Genomic DNA, 19,505 nt, shown 5'->3' with positions numbered 1-19,505 from the left:
TCTGCATTCCAGACATAAACATTATTTACATCAAGTGTATATCCTTCCACTTTTTTCTATTTCTAGAAAGATGATTTTATTTTACATAACTGAGCCATACAATACATACACTTTTGTAACTTACCTTTTAATCTCAATCTTATATTGTTAGCATTTTTGGGGGGCCACTTGGCTTTAAAATCAAGATTTCTGTGTATTCAGCGAAGCCCATCACAGATATTTACCATCATTTATTTAACAACTCCCTATATTAGACCTTGATTATTACTTCTATTTGCCTCATTTTTCCTTTTTCCACCTTTATCAGAAAATGAGATTGGTCACCACCTGGTGAGTGCATACAGAATACTCTTCCTGGCTGATGTTTGACACTGTAACCAATAATTTCCCAGGGCTACAGTAGGTAGCTATGGATACTGAGCCCCTTATCCTCTCCTCCTGCTCTGTCCTCCAATTTTTGTATCCAACACTTTCCCCAGGAGCGATGATATTGTCTTTCCTCTTTTAACCTAAGCGACACTCCTCAAAAATCCTGAGGTTTATTTCAGCATCTTCCAAATGTGTATGTATGGAAGATTCATAATTTTAGTAGCTGACTTATGTTGGGTGTTTCCTGTGTTAAAACGTTTATATGTCTTTTTAAGTTTAACTTTTATGACAATTCAGATTCAAATGCTACTATTATCCCCATTTCACAAGCAAAGAAAATAAGGCTTCTTTTGAGTAACTTGCCCAATATCACAGTTAGTCAGAGGAAAAAGTGGGCCCTAAACCTAGAGCTGTTTGCCTCTAAATTATTTCTTTTTAATTATTATTAACTAAAGTTCACATTTATTCAAATTTTCCTAATTTTTGCCTACTGCCCTTTTTCTGTTCCAAGATCCCATCCAGGACACAATATTATATTTAATTGTCATGGTTTTTTAGACTTCTTGGGCTGTGACAGTTACTCAGACATCCCATGCTTTCTCTAAATTTTATTTTACAAGACAGTCACCTCTTATCTTCTACAAGACCGTAGCTGCTGTGATTTTTTGCACACTGCTATGAATTGCTCTGATTGTCACAGCAACCCTCATTACATAGGTGAAAAAACCAAGGCTCAGAGAGATGAAGACTAATGGCCCAGGTCACAAAGCTAGTAAGTGATGGAACTGGGCTCCAAACCCAGGACTGTCTATCATGAATGTTATGTTCTTTTTACTGCTCTCGTTTAGATGGCTTGTGAATATGTTCGTTTTAAGAATAAATTTGAATGCTAATATCAGAGTCAGAGTGCTATAAAGAAGTTGGACTATATCTTGTCCAACTCTCCTAATATCCAAGCTCCTTCTATAGATTCCTCAGCAAAAGGTTCTAAGCACATGATTGGAAGCCGTCAGTGTCAGTCAATTTCACTATTTCACAAAGCATCCAGTCAAGTTTTGAAAGTTCTGATCGTTAGAAAGAGCTCTGTATTCCTCCAAATGATTTCAGTCCTTTGGTCTTCATGCAGCTCTTAGGAGCCAAATACAATCGTCTAAGCCTTCCCACCTAAGAACTCTGCAGTTGGCTATCATGTCTCCCCCAGACTCTCTTTTCCTGATAGAGCTTGGCATATTTGGACTTTCCTCAACATCCAAACACACTGCTTTAAACTACAATTCCTTGCAGAATCTCTACTTAGTTGCAAATCTTTTTAGTGCATTATAGCACAAAAATGTACATGCTCTGTACAATTAGGGATCAATAATTGCTATTGACTGTCCCCATGCTTAATAGTAATATCTTACTATTATCACTATCATCCTTCTCCAACTCACTGCAATCCTCCCTATACACTACATTTCTAACTCATCAAGTCCAAAGGACTCTGACACCTCTTCCAACTCTTTAACTAGGGAGGAGCTCTCTTTAGAAAAACGCTTGAGACACAAATTTGCAACGTGAGTCAAACGTAAAGGGGATGTTTTCTGAGTTTGACAAACAAGTTAAAGGTTAAAAGCATGAACCATAGACACTGGGAGACAGCTCCTTTCTCCTCGAATTCCCCACAGCGCGGAGGCAGACGAGCTCCCCTGTGGATCTGCCGAGGACAGCGCGCAGGGCGGGGCAGGGACCTACGCGCCAGGAGCGGGGCGGGCTCCAGGCAGCTGGTTTCGCTGAGAGCCCGCCGTCCCGGCTCGGGGACTGCTTGGCGACGCCAAGGCGCCACCAGCAGTCTCGCCAGCCGCCCTCGCGCTCGCACAACAGACAGGTGCTCAAAGCAAATCAGAGAGTGAAAGAAGCAGGCGAGGGAGTCAGAAAATATCATAAAGGAGTCGTCGCTAAAGTTCTGTAGGTGTTCCTTGCCAGCCAGTGCCTAAGCTTCGTGGTCAATACCATGGACAGCGCCCGCGAAAAGACGCAGGGGCGCTTGGACGCCGCTGGCTTCTGGCAGGTCTGGCAGCGCTTTGACGCGGAGGGTGAGTAGAACAAGCCACCTGCACGTTCAGGTGTAGACGTGGCTCCGCGCCCGGTCCCGCTGAAAGGACCTGAAGTTTCCCCTTCCCGTACGTCTTTCCTTGCAGGGAAAGTCGTCTTCCAGCGTTAAGGCAGTATACCTAACGCAGGATACCTGGCAGACGTTTGGTATACTGGAGTTACACATCTAGATACCTTGTGAAAATTCAGGGTGGAAGGAGGGACTTGCCCCACTTCCCAATCTGTGTGTGTGTGCGTGTGTGTAATGATATACCATATATATAATGACAAATATCATTACATATATTTGAGTCTTGTGGGCTGACACTCAGGTATCTGAAGTCAGCCCTCCCTAAATATGCTCATTTTCACTCAGTGACTTTGTGGTATAACCCTCACTCTCTCAAAGGGAGCATGAATTTGATCAACTTTCAAAAAAACACTACCTTCACCCCTCCAAAAAAACTACTTGAAAAGACAATGGAACTACTTAACTTTTGCTTTGTCTTTATTAATAATTAAACTACCATCAAGAAAATATCTGAAGTGTGTGTTTTGACCCTGCAAACTAAGATTCAATACTTACATCTGTTAACTTTTTCCAAGCTTCTAGAATCCTTGGGTTGGATTTTATTCTAAAACTCATGTTTATTTGTGGATTAAAATTCATATTTTAATAGCTTTTCTTTTCCAAATATTCATATAAAACTAGCACAAAGCATTTATTTTTGAATGTGTGTTTATTACTCAAATCCTTGTTTTCTGGAGGTAGATGTGGGCCTTTAGTTACTAGAATAGCAAAGACTAGTACCCATGGGGATTTTATAAATTTCGAGATTAAAAACAAATCTAGATAAATACTAAATGTCACATGTTATTCTATATAAGTGACTATTATTTATGCATATCTTCTTGCATTTAGAAAAAGGTTACATAGAAGAGAAGGAGCTTGATGTTTTCTTTCATCACACGTTGACAAAATTGGGTACCGATGTAAGTACTTGTGCTACTAAGCATTAATTTATGTGTCTATTAGTGAAATACAAGAAGAGTTAAGTCTTATGTTGATTTGTACCTATTAATCCTATCTGACTGCTTTTTTCCTTGTATGCATGTAATTTTTTTCTCTCTCCTAGCAACACAAAGGGATTTAGGCAGGTTTTATGAGGTACAACTGTAGCATTAGACGTGCTGGTCACTGACTTTCAGTGTAACATCTGTCATCTACTCAGGGATCTGAACTGTAGATTCAAACAACTCTGTTTTGAACGTTTCCTTGGTTATGTCTCTGCTAATGGATTTAAACCTGAAGATAAGGCAGCTCACTTTGTTCAAAAAGGTGGAAAAGATGTTAAGAGCTTTAAGGTTGTGGGTTTAGTGCATTCGATACTCCTTTGAGAGCAAACCACAAACAAACCATTTAAAATTGTTTCCATTATTCATTTTATTAGAGGAAGTTACAGATTTATTAGGGAATGACAAACCAGGAAATAGCCAACATATCCAGAGCCAAGGTATAAATGTAGACCAATCTATCCAGTGTTCATGTCCCTCCCTGAGAGGCCTTGAGAGATGTAGATTAACTTTTGAAGATCTCTGTACCAACGCAGAGGAAATACACAGAGACACAGCAGCCTGGGGACAGGAGAATGTGGTAAAGACTCCATCAGGGGATGAAGGGAAAGCAGAGTAGCTCTGGAAACAGTCGAATTTAGATTGAATTGTGGAGCTAGTCCATCCCCAGATATAACTGTCTACATGGAAGGATATGAAGCACATCACTCTTTCATGTAGGAGCCCAATGAGGGGTACTAGGAGCTCTGTACTACCAAGGAGAGCTCGGGGAGGGTGTTTTGAGGTGGTGGTGGGGCAGCCAACACAGAATAAAAGAGACTGCCATCTGCCTCCAACAACCACACAGATCTCTTGGTCCCTCTCTGTCTCTCTCTCTCTGCCTGCCTCTCATATTCTGTCTCTCTTTTTATGTCTGTCCCCTCATTTTTATGCACATTTCCAACTGTTTCTTACCTCTGTGTTTCATGGCTCTCATCTCCCATCGTCTCTTGATTTCCCCCTGACTGCGCTGTCTCTCATCTCTCTGATCTGTATTTCTTATGTCTCTCCATCTCTTTCCGTCTCTCTTCTGTCTCTTTACTTCTTTCTTTTTATCTCCATTCCCCCTGCTTTTCAATGCTTTCTTGTTGTTTCTCCTCTCCCTTTTATTTCACTTTCCCTCTCTCTTTCCTATCTATCTCATCTCTTTGTCCTTCATTTCTTTTCTTTCATCAGTTTCTTTCCTCTTTGCTTCCTTTCTCTTCCTTTATCTCTCTCTGTTTTTCTTTCTTTGCCTTGCTCCCACTGACTGCTGTAAATGGGCTCATGGCATTCCAAAACCCATGAGTCAGATGCCGTTTTGTCAAACGTGACAGGAGTATTTGAGGAAAACAAAAAAATAAAGGCAAAACCATTCAACACTTTGGAATAAACTGGGTGGTCAAAAAACCAAATTCTCAGAGACTTGGAACTTCACACATTTTCAGAAGGCTCCTTGCTTTAGTGATTTACAGAAAAAGAGGAGAAAAGTTGCTGTCAGTTTTGAAACTGAAAGTGTCTTATTTTCTGTCATGGGGTGGGGGCTGGGGCTACTCAAACACAAGGGTCTGCTCTAAGCTGAGGACACTGCAAGCTGTCTTCTGGGGCTTTGGCTAACTTGAGAGGCACCGTTGCCATTAGTGAGAGAGAAGAGGGATGCCCTCTCTTGCAGCTTGACTGTTCTTTTTTTTTTTTTTTTTAATTATTTTTTATTGAAGCAGCATTGGTTTATAACATTATATAAATTTCAGGTGTACATAATTATATTTTGATTTCTGTGTAGTTTACATCGTGTTCACCACCTAAAGACTAATTACAATCCATCACAACACTGTGCCTAATCACCCCTGTCACCCTCCTCCCTGCCCGCTTCCCCTGTGGTAACCACCAGTCCAATCTCTGCCTCTGTGTGATTGTTTGCTGTTGTTTTTATCTTCTACTTAAGAGTGAGATCATACAGTATTTGAGTTTTTCCCTCTGACTTATTTTGCTTAGCATAATACCCTCCAGGTCCATCCATGTTGTCACAAATGGCTGGATTTCATCATTTCTTATGGCTGAGTAGTATTCCATTGGGTATATATACCACTTCTTCTTTATCTCTTTGTCCCTTGATGGGCACCTAGGTTGCTTCCAAGTCTTGGCTATTGTGAATAATGCTGCAATCAACATAGGGGCACATGTATCTTTATGCATTCATGTTTTCATGGTCTTTGGATAAATACCCAGGAGCAGAATAGCTGGATTGTATGGTAGTTCCATTCTTAATTTTTTGAGGAATTTCCATACTGTTTTCCATAGTGCCTGTACCACTTTGCACTCCCACCAGCAGTGTATGAGAGTTCCCTTCTCTCCACATGCTCTCCAACATTTGCTTAGCTTGGCTGTTCTTACCATCACCTCTGCCTCAGATCTGGCCCCTCTCACACAAGGGCAGGCATAGTCCTTGGAGGAAAGGGGACAACAAATCTCTCACCGCTGTCCTGTGCAACTGTGTTCAATGCAGGCGTTCCTGAGGCTGGAGGGAAGAGGGTTGGAAGGCTGGGCTTTGGAAATAAAATTCTGACGTGCTTAAGAATTATCTATATTTGTTAAAATGCAGACCCCCAGGTCCCATCCGCTAGGTATTTCAGTACATTTGGAGTCTGCTTAAGATCTTGCATTTTAAGGCACCCTAAATCAGTTTGCATCTCCTTTCACCCTCTGTCCCAGGGAAAAAAAAAACTCCTTGTTGGAGAGGGGATTCTAATATAATCAGGCCAGTCCTGCTGAGCTGTGGCTGTAGCCCCAGGTACCTCTCCTCAGCACTCGGCTAGAGAGAAAGCTTTTGGAGCCAGGGCAATAAGCTGTTTAAACTGTTACCCAAAATTGTATGATGTGCCATGTTCCCCTTCAAAATGCTGAGGCATTACCCTGGGGAGGATGGCTACAGGGACCTTTGCTAAGCACTCCATGCTACCTGGATAACCATGATGAAGGAAACTATTCCTAATTCTGGGCTTTTTCCCTGCTGAGAAATGAGTAGGCCCTAAGCATGTCCTTAACAAGAGGGCAGGACTTCAAAAGTGGAAGCCTTTTAAGTTGAGGGGAAGTCATCATTTGTGACAGCTACTTTTAATCATCAATGCCCTCGCGAGTACAGAACCAGCAGCAGGGAGCCCTCCATGACTGGGCAGCGCCTCACTCTGGTGTCTAGGAGCGGGAAGCAGTTCTTCAGAAGGCTGAATAGCTCTACTCTCCTCCCCTGATTAATGGGTCACAGAGATCTCAGAAAAGGAATTTTAAGGTTTTAACAGCAACCTGCCTACAGGTCGCTCTTGGAGAGGAACCAGCCTGTTTGTAATTACCTGCTCCTCAGAGCCTCTGAGGGAACTGACTTATGGAAAAATCAGCTGCTCTTGCTACTGTTTCTATTACTTGCCCCTCTCACTCTGCCCACCTTTTTCTTTTCAAATGCTCAGAATTGGCCTCTGAACCAGGTCCAGGTCTGGCCCGTGTATCGCAGAGCACCTCTTTCCGTGGCTGTGCACACATTCTTCATGTCCAGATTGCAGCACGTGCTGGGGCTCTTTCAATGCTTCAGAGACAATAAGTCCCTGCTGGGGGTAGAGTCTCAGATAAGGTGGCAGGGTTGGTGCTGACTGAAATTACCACAGAGGGAGCCCTAGGCTCTTTTGCTTTCCATCCAAGGAATAGTCATGGTCTTTGGGGTTAGAGGTCTGAGAGGACAGAAGTCAAGGGTCTGTGCCTTCAAACTGAAGGTGGCATGTACAATCTGGCTCTATCTTCTTTGGCTTCATACTTATTTACTTTGAAATCTAATTTTTCCACAACATGGCCTATGTGAGTTAACTTCTTTTGGAAATGCCCAGCTCACCATAAAGAATCATTTATTCATTCCACAGATACTATATTTTAGAGATATAGAAATGGCAGCTATCCTGGCAGAACTCTTAATCTAGAAGGCCAAGCTGAAACTCAACGTGAAGGCCCATCTTGTTGAGTGATTTCTATCGTGCTTTTCTGTATGGTGCACATATACACCCAAACACACACACACACACACACACACACACAATATCTATGGTGCCAAGACCAGGGAGGCTACTCTCTTTCTATTTCGTGGAGTGTCATATGAGGAAACCTGGTTGGCAGGGACATTGGGGTAGTACTAGAGAGAATGAATTTAGCACGACTGATCAAGTCTGGAGTCTTCATCAGAATTCATTCTCCACTGTTGATTCTATATAGCATCTTTGCTTGCAATAACCCTGCAGTTCACTGATGAAGAACAATTTAATGCATAGAATAGGTTGTACCTGGAAGGAAGATGTGACATCTTCCATAATTTAACAATTACTTTATTACTTTCATTTCTTCTTTAATTATTTTTCTCTTCGAATTATTTTTTCCTCAATGAGTCCAAGGAGAAGATTAAGAGAATGAGCTATGGCAAACTAGGGGCCCAGAAGAACTAGACTTTTCACCTAAAATAGATCAAAACCTCTGAGTTCTTGGGAAGAAAGTCTGTATGTTCATTACAATATAATCTTTTGTCAAAACAAAGCATATAATGATGTTCAAATTCATTCTCTCAACACTCTAGTCTCTGAGCTTCTCTTCATTCATATTTTAGGAGCTTACTAGCTACGTCTTTCCTAGTCGAGATTGTGATTAGTGGTTGTTTGTTCAAGAAATCTCCATCACGGTTGTCTCTTCTGCAACATGGTAGGCTTGCTTTAAAAGGCTGAGCGACCTGTTTTCCAGGTTAGACTAACGTAACTATCAGATTGTATGCTCTGAATATTTGATATCCTAACTATATTTTTGGGATCCCAGGGGCTTTAATGTGGTTCTTTCTGGCCTATTGTAGGATGGAGTCATGGAAGAAAATGTGCAGAAGTTGAAACAGCAATTTATGGCTACTCATGATGTCTCTAAAGATGGTTACATACAGATGAAAGAGGTACCTTTCACAACTGTACTTTTCTTAACTGTGCCTTTGTGGGCTATAAATTCCTCTGAAAGATAATGAAAATCTTACATTTGATTGGGAAATTAGAACACTCTGCAAGACAGTTGGCCTAGACAACATTTTTGAAGTACTCACCTCTCCTTTTTCATCTGCTTAGTAACACAGAGTGCATGATTCTTCTATTATTTTATTTAGGTCAATCAATATTTATACTTATTTAATAATTGGGGAATTGATAATGCTGGAGGCCTTTAAGTTACTTGATCTAATATTTGTCTCTCTGCACAGTGTCCTGTTCAAATTAACCTTGATATAAGGAAAAACTTACTGACAATAAATGCATTTAAACTTCAGCATCAGCTCCCACTGGAGGTTAAAAAGATCTATCTCTGAAGATCATTAAAAACAAAATAGACAGCATCTGTCTTTTCTTAAGCTGAACCACATTTATGGATGACCTACTAAAGAAAGGAGCTCTGTTAAGCATGCAGTGCCTTGGATAGGCTGTCTTTAACCTGATCATTCTTCTTTCCAGTTACAAAAAGCTTCACCGTTTAGAAAGGATTTCCACACATATCATGTTATTTTATCCCAACAGTAGCTATTAGAACATAGGCCTGGAGCGTTATGCCTATTTTACTGATGAGGAAAGCTGAGTTACTTTCCCAGCATCAATAAGTGGCAGTGGTGTAAGTGTAACTCCACTCACACGTATGGATCTATATAGGTTCATACTGTATAATGTCTCCTTATAAAAAATGGACATGTTCACCAGGAGACTGCCTTTTCAGAAAACTAATAAACTAAACTCTAGATTTATGAGTGTAGATGTTCCCAAACTTTTACTGAAAGGCAAAAATTATATACGTTACCAATAATCTGCATTGTAATTGATGTAAAAATATCAGTGTGTCCATTAATGGAAAGGTATGCGCAAGTGTCAGGCTAGAAATAGTGAAGCACTCATGATGACATGTGCATGGCTGTATTCTCCAGCCCCTAGAATGGAGCACAGCATATAGTGGTGCTCAATAAACATTGGTGGACAATAAATGAATGAATGAAACATGGTAAGTAACTGAAAACTATGTTGTTATCTTACTAATACCAGATAGACATTCTCGAAGCAATTGGGAACTTGGCCACAACTTTGACATCCATGCCAACCATTTTGTCATGGAGTCCTGCAAATGAGCCTAACTGAGGTTGTTTGTAGAAAATCCAATGATGTAGGACTGTGTCAGTTCTAAGGCTTCTTAAAACCTCATGTGGGGCTGGCCCAGTGGCGCAGTGGTTGAGTTCGCACATTCCGCTTCTCAGCAGCCCGGGGTTTGCCGGTTTAGATCCCGGGTGGGGACATGGCACTGCTTGGCACGCCATGCTGTGGTAGGCATCCCACGTATAAAGTGGAGGAAGATGGGCACGATGTTAGCTCAGGGCCAGGCTTCCTCAGCAAAAAAGAGGAGGACTGGCCGTAGTTAGCTCAGGGCTAATCTTCCTCAAAAAAATAAAACACAAAAAACCTCATGTGTCTCTGAGTTTAAGAGTAGCAGGGTCTCCCCTACCTTCTTCTGTTATAGCATTGACTATTTCACTTATTCCAATTACAGGCAAGTTGTGACATAAAACTGGCCCTAACATTCAAGATTAAGCTAAACATCAATCATTCCTGTTTGGCATACGGCACTGAAGGGATGTATATACAGCACCTCATGAGCATAACATAGCGGTTAAAAGTGAGGGCTTAGGGGCTGGCCCCGTGGCTGAGTGGTTAAGTTTGCGTGCTGTGCTGCAGCAGCCCAGGGTTTCACTGGTTCGGATCCTGGGTGTGGACATGGCACCACTCATCAAGCCATGCTGAGGTGGCATCTCACATGCCACAACTAGAAGGACCCACAATTAAAAATATACAACTATGTACCAGGGGGGTTTGGGGAGAAAAAATAAAATATTAAAAAAAAAAAAAGTGAGGGCTTAGTTAAAGTCCTGACTCCACCACTTACTAACTACTTAATTACAGTAAGTTCCGTATCTCTGGGTAGCCCAGTTTCCTTAACTCATAAATAATAACAATGATGTGTTGTGTACCCTAAAGGTTGCTAGGATTAAATGAGCTCGCATATGTAAGCATTTAGAATAATTCATGGCACATGTAAGAATTATTTGCTATTTTTATTTTCTATTATTATTATAGAGTTAAATTCATATAATACTGGAAGTTCTTTAAAAGGTGCCTGAAATATATTAAGCACTAACAAATGTACTATTAAATAATAATGATAATTGTTGTTATTTTGGATTGTAAGCTAATGGAAGGCAAATATGCATAGTGTTTCCTGCCTAATGAGGGTGAAATACTTTTTGAAAGAATCAGTGAATCAGGAGTGACAATCAAGAGCACAGAACTTCAAGTTGGGCTCGCCATCCCGAGAGAGCAAAGACCTTCTGCCCTATAATATGTTCCACCATGCCTTTCACCCAGGGAGTACTGGCCAGTGTCACTGACAGCTATTTCTCCCCATTTCTTTAGCTTTCCAGCATGTTCCTGTCCGAGGATGAAAACTTTCTTCTGCTTTTTCGCCAGGAAACCCCCTTGGACAGCAGTGTGGAGTTTATGCAGGTAAGTATTTGGTTGAGTCTCTATGGAGGATGAGGGTTGAGAAGAGGTCAGAATCCCAGCCACCTGCTCTGGCTGCCACCACTCCTGCCAAGTCCCCAAGGGAGAGCTTCCCACCGAGGACAAGACCAAGCACAGAATCCCTTGGTGATAAAGCAGGGACTTTGGCCCTAAGCCCCAGTATTCTCTCTCAGTGGGCTGACCTAGGCTGCTCCTGAGCTGACAGAGTCCTTTAGCCTGGGCCAGAGGAAGACTTGGACAAGGGACCAGGCAGATACTACGCTGAGGAATGTGATGGGAGAGTAGGCGGGGGACTGTGGAGACTGGCGAGCACGTTTTTCCACCTAGAGCCAACAGCCCTGCGGAGCTCCAGTGAACTGCTGCCTTTTAAGAATGCTGTGTAGACATCTAGACTCTGTGTGAAACTATTTTTAAATATTGGCAACTAATTCTAGTTCTGAAGGTACAGTACAATCAAGACATAACTTATTAGAGTGCCGATCCAGCCAGCAGATCTGTTTGCAATCATTTCACTTGAGTAAAAGCTAAAGGCGGAATTAAATGGCTCCTTTTATCTCTTCATTCAGCCTCTAGGTGTTACTGTCTGTTGGTGAAAAAACACCAGGGAAGGGCAGAGCAGGGTTTCTCCAAAGCCAGAGTGGCCGATTCAAAACAGCTACTGCATCCAGGATGCCATTCTTGAAACAGTTATCAAATCTCCATTTAGGAGATAATAACTTAGCATCCCTTTGCACTACTTTGTTTACTTCCTGGCCAAGTGGAAGTCATGTAAAATTGAGCAAGCATATGCATAGTCAATTCACAGAAGAAATCTGAATATGCAGTAAAAATATGCTGATAGCCAAAGAAATACAAATCAAAAACAACTAATTTTTACCAAACTGGTAAAGATTTTAAGAGAATCAACAAAAATATGCAGTGCTGGGGGTGCTGGCCCAGTGGTGCAGTGGTTAAGTTCACACATTCTGCTTTGTTGGCCCGGGGTTCACCGGTTTGGATCCCAGGTGTGGACCTATGCACTGCTTGTCAAGCCATGCTGGGGTAGATGTCCCACATATAAAGTAGAGGAAGATGGGCATGGATGTTAGCTCACTGCCAGTCTTCCTCAGCAAAAAAAAGGAGGATTGGTGGCAGATGTTAGCTCAAGGCTAATCTTCCTCAAAAAAATATATATATACATATATATAAATGCAGTGCTGGCAAGGAAGCACTGAGATTGTTGCTCGTGCTCTGTTGGGAGGCATGCACATTGGATAACTGTATGGAAAATAATTTTGCAAAAATGTAATCAAGATCTTTTAAAATTTCCTTATCTAGAGTTAATTAAAAAAAACCTTTATCCTTTGACTTAATAGTTATCTTCTCCAGGCATCTATCATAAGGGTATAATCAGAGACGTAGACAAGTTTTCTGCTCAATGATGTTCATTAAATGTTGCTTATAGTTACTTACAGTTACAATTAAAAATAACATAAATTCCTAACAATGAAAGAAAAATTAGGTAAATTATAATACATTCATATAATTCCTTCATTCCACAAATACTTATAAACACCTGCAATATGCTTATATTCTTCTAGGCATTGAAGGTTCATGAGAGAAAAGCCACATTGCGGAATTTTATGCATCACTAAAGATCAAGTTTTCAAAGAATATCTAATGACTTGGAGGAAACGTATTATAACATTAAGAAACAAAATTGTATATACATTAGGATCTTTGTTTAAAAAATTATTCATCCTGGGGCTGGCCTGGTGGTGAAGTAATTAAGTTTGTGCACTCCCCTTTGGTGGCCCAGGGTTCGCAGGTTCGGATCCTGGGTGCGGACCTAGCACTGCTTGTCAAGCTACGCTGTGGTAACATCCCACTTAAAATAGAGGACGATTGGCACAGGTGTTACCTCAGTGACAATCTTCCTCAAGCAAAAAGAGGAAGGTTGGCAACAAATGTTAGCTCAGGGCCAATCTTCCTCACACACACACACACACACAATTATTCATCCTAACACCTGCATAAATAAGACAATAGGTAAAGACAAGATAAATATTGGTTGTTTTTAAGTGTTAAGATTTCAGATGATTTTCATATTCTTTGTACTTCCGTATTTTCCAATTGTGTGTGAAATTGTAATTATTTACAAATTATTTTAAATGACATTTTCAAAATAATTAATTGAGTTTAAGAATGCTCACAAAAATTTTAAATAAAAATAATAAATAAACCACTCAAGTACATAGACAATATGACCTCCAAGTCAGTTTTATGTTTATAATAGAGATATGATGGAAAGGAAACACATAGAAATAATAAGTGACTATCTCTGGGGTAGGAATTCTGGAGATTTTGTTTTTTGCTTTTTGTCTTTCATTAATTTTGTACAATGAATATGACAGTTTTATAATCAGAAAAAAAGTATTAGAATGTTAGCCCTTGTGTAGTCTTGAATAATCTTGAGAAATGGGAAAAGGAAATATTATTATGCAGACTTCCTTTTCTTTTGTTTTAACTTATTCCATTTTTTTCTCCTTCCTGTTAGTTTGTCAGTTTCTTCTGTAAAGAAGAGCTTTCCCATTCTTCTTTTTTGAACAAAATTTGTTACAATCTATTACTATCTATACATTTTAGGAAATTCCAAGTTAATATCTTTACATTCCCTCTGAACCACAGGATCTTCAAACCCTCTGGCCCTAACATACGTCTAATAGCTCACATGCCATTACTGTCCAGGATATTAGTTCTATCTTGTTTTCTTTAACCCCCCAAATTTTATGCAGTCAAGATTTATTTAATTTGCCCAAATTTCCCATCGTCTTTGTGCACCATTCCTTTTTGTATCTTAGATTTTCCTTCTTTGTGTTCCTCCTTCTTCCTAGAGTATACCCTTTACTAAGAGTCTGTTGGTAATGAGCTGTTTTGTTTGCCTGGAAATCTCTTCATTTTGCTTTCATTCGTTAAAGATACACATGCATAGTATTCACATAAAACTCTTTGGCTCTCCAATGGCTCAGCTGTAGTAAAATTATAAAATCATTTAGACGGAAAATGTTTAGAGAATAGCATGGAAAAAAGCATGTAAAAACGTTTTTTGTTATTTGAAACTCTCATTCTTAGTTTTAGTCACACCATCAAAGTTAGAATAGACATCACATTTAACTGGATTATTTTCTTAGTCTGGTTAAATTCAGGCAGAAATGTTGGTGACAGAGACAGAAAGCAGTGAAGTTTCTGAACGCTTCTCCCCAAACAGCAGCAGCAGCAGCAATATGTCCCACCATTCCCGCAGGGTGTGTAGGCAGGGCCATGACCGTGCTCTAGAATTAAGGTCCCTGCTGTTGGTGACTCAAGTAACCCAATCTACGTGTATGGAAAATCTGCCAATTAAAAAAAATGCTTAGCGCTACTTTTTCATTTTACACGGAAGTTAGGGAACTTGCTAAGTTATGAGGCTTGTACATGGAAGAATCAGAGAGGGTCAAAATCAGAGCAAATCAAGATCAGAGACTTAATAAGGAAAGCAGCGCCGTGTTTCCTTAAAAATGTTCAGCTGTTCTGTCTTCCAGTTTAGGAATTGCATCTTCAGCTGGGGGAATGCTGTCTGCAACCAACGAAAGGGTTGGCTGGTCACTGGGAATTACCAGAGATCTTTTATTTCCTTTCCCCTGAGCCAAGGCGACACAGGCAAGATTCTTTAGGGGTCTTTTCTGCAGCATAATTTATTTTGGAGACGTTCGTGCTGTCATTAAGGTTATTGCTATTTGGGGTTGTAGACTTATGAGGGAGCTTTAGTTTGATTTCCCACCTTGCATGGGCCCCAGGATTTGTCTCCTGTCTACCATCTATGCAATTTTCTGATAAAGCTGCAGGCTAAGTTGTCAGAGATCAGCAGACATACTTGGGACAGACTTTGGTTTCAGTTATACACGACTTCTCTGGGTTGGTGCTTTCCTATCATGCCTGGCCTCTTAGAAGTCCTCTCACTTTCTTGTCAACTGAGTTATAAATTTAAAGACTTGTCTTTAAAGGATTCTGCATTTTTAGGAATTTAGTACAAAGAAGGTTTCTTAGTTTGCCATCATTGCCCCAAATTGAAGTCCATCCCTTCATAACTTTCTATTTTGAGCTTTCCAAAAGATCTCTTTTAGGGGGTGTGTTGTGGTCCTCCTAAGCGTCTCCAAGTGAATGCAGTGACTCATTTCTAGTGAGTTCTGCCCAAACAATTGCTGGCACCAAAGAAAGCGTAAAGCTCCCTATGCAAACTCTTATTTGCACCCAGTTAAGGGCTGTTTTCAGGTGCTGAACCATAGTAGACAACAGCATAAGTCAACCCCAAATTATCTGAGGATAAATGGATTCACGGCTTTCGTGTATTTCAGATTTGGCGCAAATACGATGCTGACAGCAGTGGCTTTATATCGGCTGCTGAGCTTTCTGTAAGTGTTGCTGGGAACTGTCGCTGGGTGAAGGGTGGTTTGTTCATCACTGGGAATTTGATACATGTGTATCATGAGTTTGATTTCCATGTTTCCAAGAAACATGGATACAAATCTGTTACTTTTTAAAAAAAACCTTGTTTGTGTTTAGAAGGTTTAGAAAGTACAGGTGACACTGCTTTCTCTGGGAAAGAGACATAATTGAGGATTTTTGACAATTTTTTTTCATTCCTAGAGCTATTCTCTGGGTTCCAGGAGCTCCCTTTAAACATTGACAGCCCTATATTCTTGAATTTATTGCTTGCTAAAGCATTTTGTTTTCTTCTTGAAACAAAACACAATCCTTAAAATAAGGCTTCTTGAGATCTTTGCAGTTTATTTACTCACTATATAAAACGTTACTCTTCTCTGGTGTCACAGAACTTTCTCCGGGATCTCTTCCTCCACCACAAAAAGACCATTTCTGAGGCAAAGCTGGAGGAGTATACTGGCACCATGGTAAGTAACTGAGCTATGTGATCTCCTTGGGGCCAGCTTCCCCGCTGCCTCCCCAAGGCCCAGAAACAGTGTCTGGCACAGAGTAAGCCCTCAATAAGTGTTTGCAGACTAAATGCATGAGAAAACCTTGACGCTGGAAAACATTGGCTAAAATGGAGCTGCTGTAGCCTCTCCGGACAACACTGCATGCATTTGAGAAAGAAAGCTGTTCAGCTGTCCTTGGGGAGACCTGAAAAGTTCAGTCAACATTAGGTCACTAAGCAGCAAGCTAATAACTTCAATGTTAATCAAAGTCACATAGAAGCAAGTAAACATGGACTTAGACAATCAGGACCAAACACACAGGAGCCACCTCTTGCCCTGGAGGATGATTCCTTACACATTTAGTGTGTTGAGGTGGCACAGTTGAGAGTCAGATAGATGGGAAATGTGCGTCCTACCTCTGCCACTTACTTGCTATGACTTTGGGAAATTACCAAGCTTCTCAACTTTATTTACTTCATCCATAAAATGGGGATAATAGTTCCTAGTTACTGTGAGGGCAAAGTGAGTTGATGTGTATGAAGCACTTTGCAGAGTGTCGAGGACATAATGAGTGCTCGACACGTGTTAGCTCTTGTAGTGGTTGCAATGGTCTTTGTTGTCATTATTTTGCTTGCCCCTCTTGGCATCCATGTCCTAAGTGACCCTGAGGTTATTTCAGTGTCAAAGCTCCTTGGAAAGCAGTGGAGTAGAAGCTGCCTTTGGTGAACTCATCCTCTGTGCTGTTTCATTACCTAACTTGATGCATTTCTCCCAGTACTAATCAGAAATTTGTATTGAATTGGATTTGGCTTCTCTACCTTTTGTCTCTTCCAAGCCCCTTCTCATCCCCAGGAGTATGCTTCATGCCAATCAAACTCTGTAGGTTTCTTAATTAATAAGCAAAAAATAGCTGGTAAAGGCTTAATTACTGGTAGGCTTGTTACATATATAAAGAGTTCTTGAGTAGACTCACCTTACTGAACCTTCTGGTGAATAGTCAGAGATACATATCACTGAAAAGAGTTTGTAGGTTCCTGGTATAATGTGAACCACTAGATTGATCTATTTGGGCCTTTAATTGGTGTTTCCAAATACTGCATTATTTCTAACAACTTCTCTGCAGTGTTGGCGTTGTTCATGCTATTTTATGTATCTGGTGGTTGGGCTTAGAAACGGAAGTGACTGAGTCACCACCAAGTTGTATTCTTCATCTCATTTTAAAGATCAGATAACTTGGAAAAGTTAAGTTACCCAGCCAAAGGCAGCAGGTAAATTGGAAGCTGAACTCTCCTGGTTTTCAGCCCTGGATCCTTCCAGCTCTCTGCACTCTTGCTACTCTGAATGCTGCCCCCAGTCAAGGGCATCTGCCCTGGGAAGAAGAAGGTGCTCTTGACCATGATAACGTGTAAATGGCCTAGACAGGAGCAGAGCTGATGCCAACGACAGAATCAAACCCCAGGCCAGGATCTCAATCAAGGAAATAATTTGGCTTCTTACTCTGTTGATCTATTTTAATAGCATGCAAATTGATGTTTGAAATCCTGAGTAAATACGTGCTCAGCCCTAAAAAGTGAAGTGGGAAATTCCCTTGAAGCAGGAAGCAGTTTCCCAGCTACAGGGAAATCTCTAGGTTCCTTCTGGACTAAGTTCCAGTGAAACCGTCTAATAAAATGAATGATATGAAAAAGGAAATTAGACTGAAACTGCCTGAGGGAGAGAATAACGGGAGATTATTTTTCCAGTTGAGCATTTTTTCAACATTGATTTAGCACGATGTTAGCACTGGCTATTGTTATCTCGATTTTATTAACTTATAAAACGTGCACTATGCAATGAAATGCTTGCATTTAGAATCTCCAGCATGTTTCCAGTATTTCCTTGAATACCTTTGACTCTGAGGGGCTTTCCTCTACCTCCAACTATAATATTAAACCACTATTTTCTGACTTCTTAACATAGCTTAGCTATTTTTTTCCCTACTTTTCTTCTGGTTCTTATTCATCCTTCAAGATTCAGTTAGACATCATCTTGCCCTAGAAAATCTTCCATAAGCTCCCTTTCATAGTGAATCCAAGTACCTCTCCTCTGTGCCCCTATAGTTCCTTGTGTATATCACTGTCTGACTTCATAGCCATCCATTTCATTCATTCCATAAATATTCATTAAATACTTGCTATGCCGCCAGCACTGTTCTGATCACTGTGGATTTAACAGTGAGCAAAACAGACAAAGGAGAGACTGATAATAACGATAAACATAATAAATAATAAATTATATCACATGATAGAGTGTAATGAGTGTCATGGAAAAAATGAAAAAGTAGAACAGAGCAGTGCCAGCGGGGTAGCTAAGATGGGGCATTGAGGAGAAGGTGTAATTTGCAACAGGGTGGTCAGGATAGGCCCTTCGAGAAGGTGAGATTTGAGAAAGGACCGAGGGTGCAGCCAGCACAGAGCCCTTGGGGCAGGCGTGTGCCTGGGATTTTCAAGAACAGGAAGAGACCAGTGTGGCTGGAGCAGAGTACGCAAGGATGAGACTAAACAGGGACCAGATCCTGACTGGCTTTTTAGGCCATTGTGAGAACTTGGGGTTTTAGTCTGAGTGAAATGGAGAGTCGCTAGAGGGTTTGAAGCAGAGGATGCCATGATCTGGCTGCTGTGTTGAGAAGAGCCAAAAATGAGCAAGAAGAGAATCAGGAAGACCTGTTAAAAGGTCATTGCTGCCATTTAGGTGAGAGAGGATGGCAGCTTGAATCAGGGTAGGGAAGCAGAAGAGATGAAAACCTGATGTATTTTGAAGATGGGATCAATAGGATTTCTTGATGAATCAGCTGGGAGTCAAGGATGACACTGACATTATTTGTTTATGGATCTTGCACTCTGCTGGCCTGGGACTCCTCAAGGGCCAGGGCAGCATCTTTGTGTTCTCAGCCCTCACACATTAGGGGCCTGGCACATTAGGCTGCCTAATATAAACTGTCTGAACTGAGTTTTCAGTTGTTACCTAAGTGCCATCAAGAATAAACCATGACAAGAAAAGTAAAGTTGCCTTTGGGACCCTCCTACCTCCCTTGTTTGTGTCCCTTGTGACCCTCCACCACCATTACAACTCTTGCTCTCTCTTGGGGTGCCTGGTACATTGCATAATGCACATTTCAGCACTGTGCGTAGACTCAACTTTCCTCAAGCAGTGCTCTGTGTTCTGAAATTCTTCCTTTTTTTTCTTTTCTTTCTTTAAACCAGACCCTCCAGGGCAGAGCCAGAAAGAATGCCTGGAAGAGCTCAGCTTGATCCTTTATGGCTCTCACTGGGGTCCTTCATCACAAAGAGAGTCAGCCAGAGGGATCCCCACCAGGCAGTGGGGATGAGCTGTGCTGAGCCCAGGGGGCAGAGATAGACGAGGAAAC

At 41.0% G+C, this 19,505-nt stretch overlaps 1 protein-coding gene across 1 annotated transcript in view; it reads left to right on the top strand.

The window, feature by feature from the left end:
* Window positions 1-2,186: 2,186 nt before the first annotated feature.
* SCGN (secretagogin, EF-hand calcium binding protein) overlaps window positions 2,187-19,505 on the top strand; it is a 44,922-nt gene continuing 27,603 nt past the window's right edge. The window contains exons 1-6 of the mRNA XM_046640935.1: window positions 2,187-2,444; window positions 3,365-3,435; window positions 8,408-8,500; window positions 11,040-11,129; window positions 15,521-15,577; window positions 15,998-16,075. Of these exons, the coding sequence (XP_046496891.1) occupies window positions 2,363-2,444; window positions 3,365-3,435; window positions 8,408-8,500; window positions 11,040-11,129; window positions 15,521-15,577; window positions 15,998-16,075 (471 nt within the window). The 5' untranslated portion in view covers window positions 2,187-2,362. The remainder of the gene's footprint in view (window positions 2,445-3,364; window positions 3,436-8,407; window positions 8,501-11,039; window positions 11,130-15,520; window positions 15,578-15,997; window positions 16,076-19,505) is intronic.

Source organism: Equus quagga, chromosome 15 (assembly GCF_021613505.1).
Source record: "Equus quagga isolate Etosha38 chromosome 15, UCLA_HA_Equagga_1.0, whole genome shotgun sequence".
Classification (NCBI taxonomy): Eukaryota; Metazoa; Chordata; class Mammalia; order Perissodactyla; family Equidae; genus Equus; species Equus quagga.
This window is presented reverse-complemented; position numbering and strand designations above follow the sequence as displayed.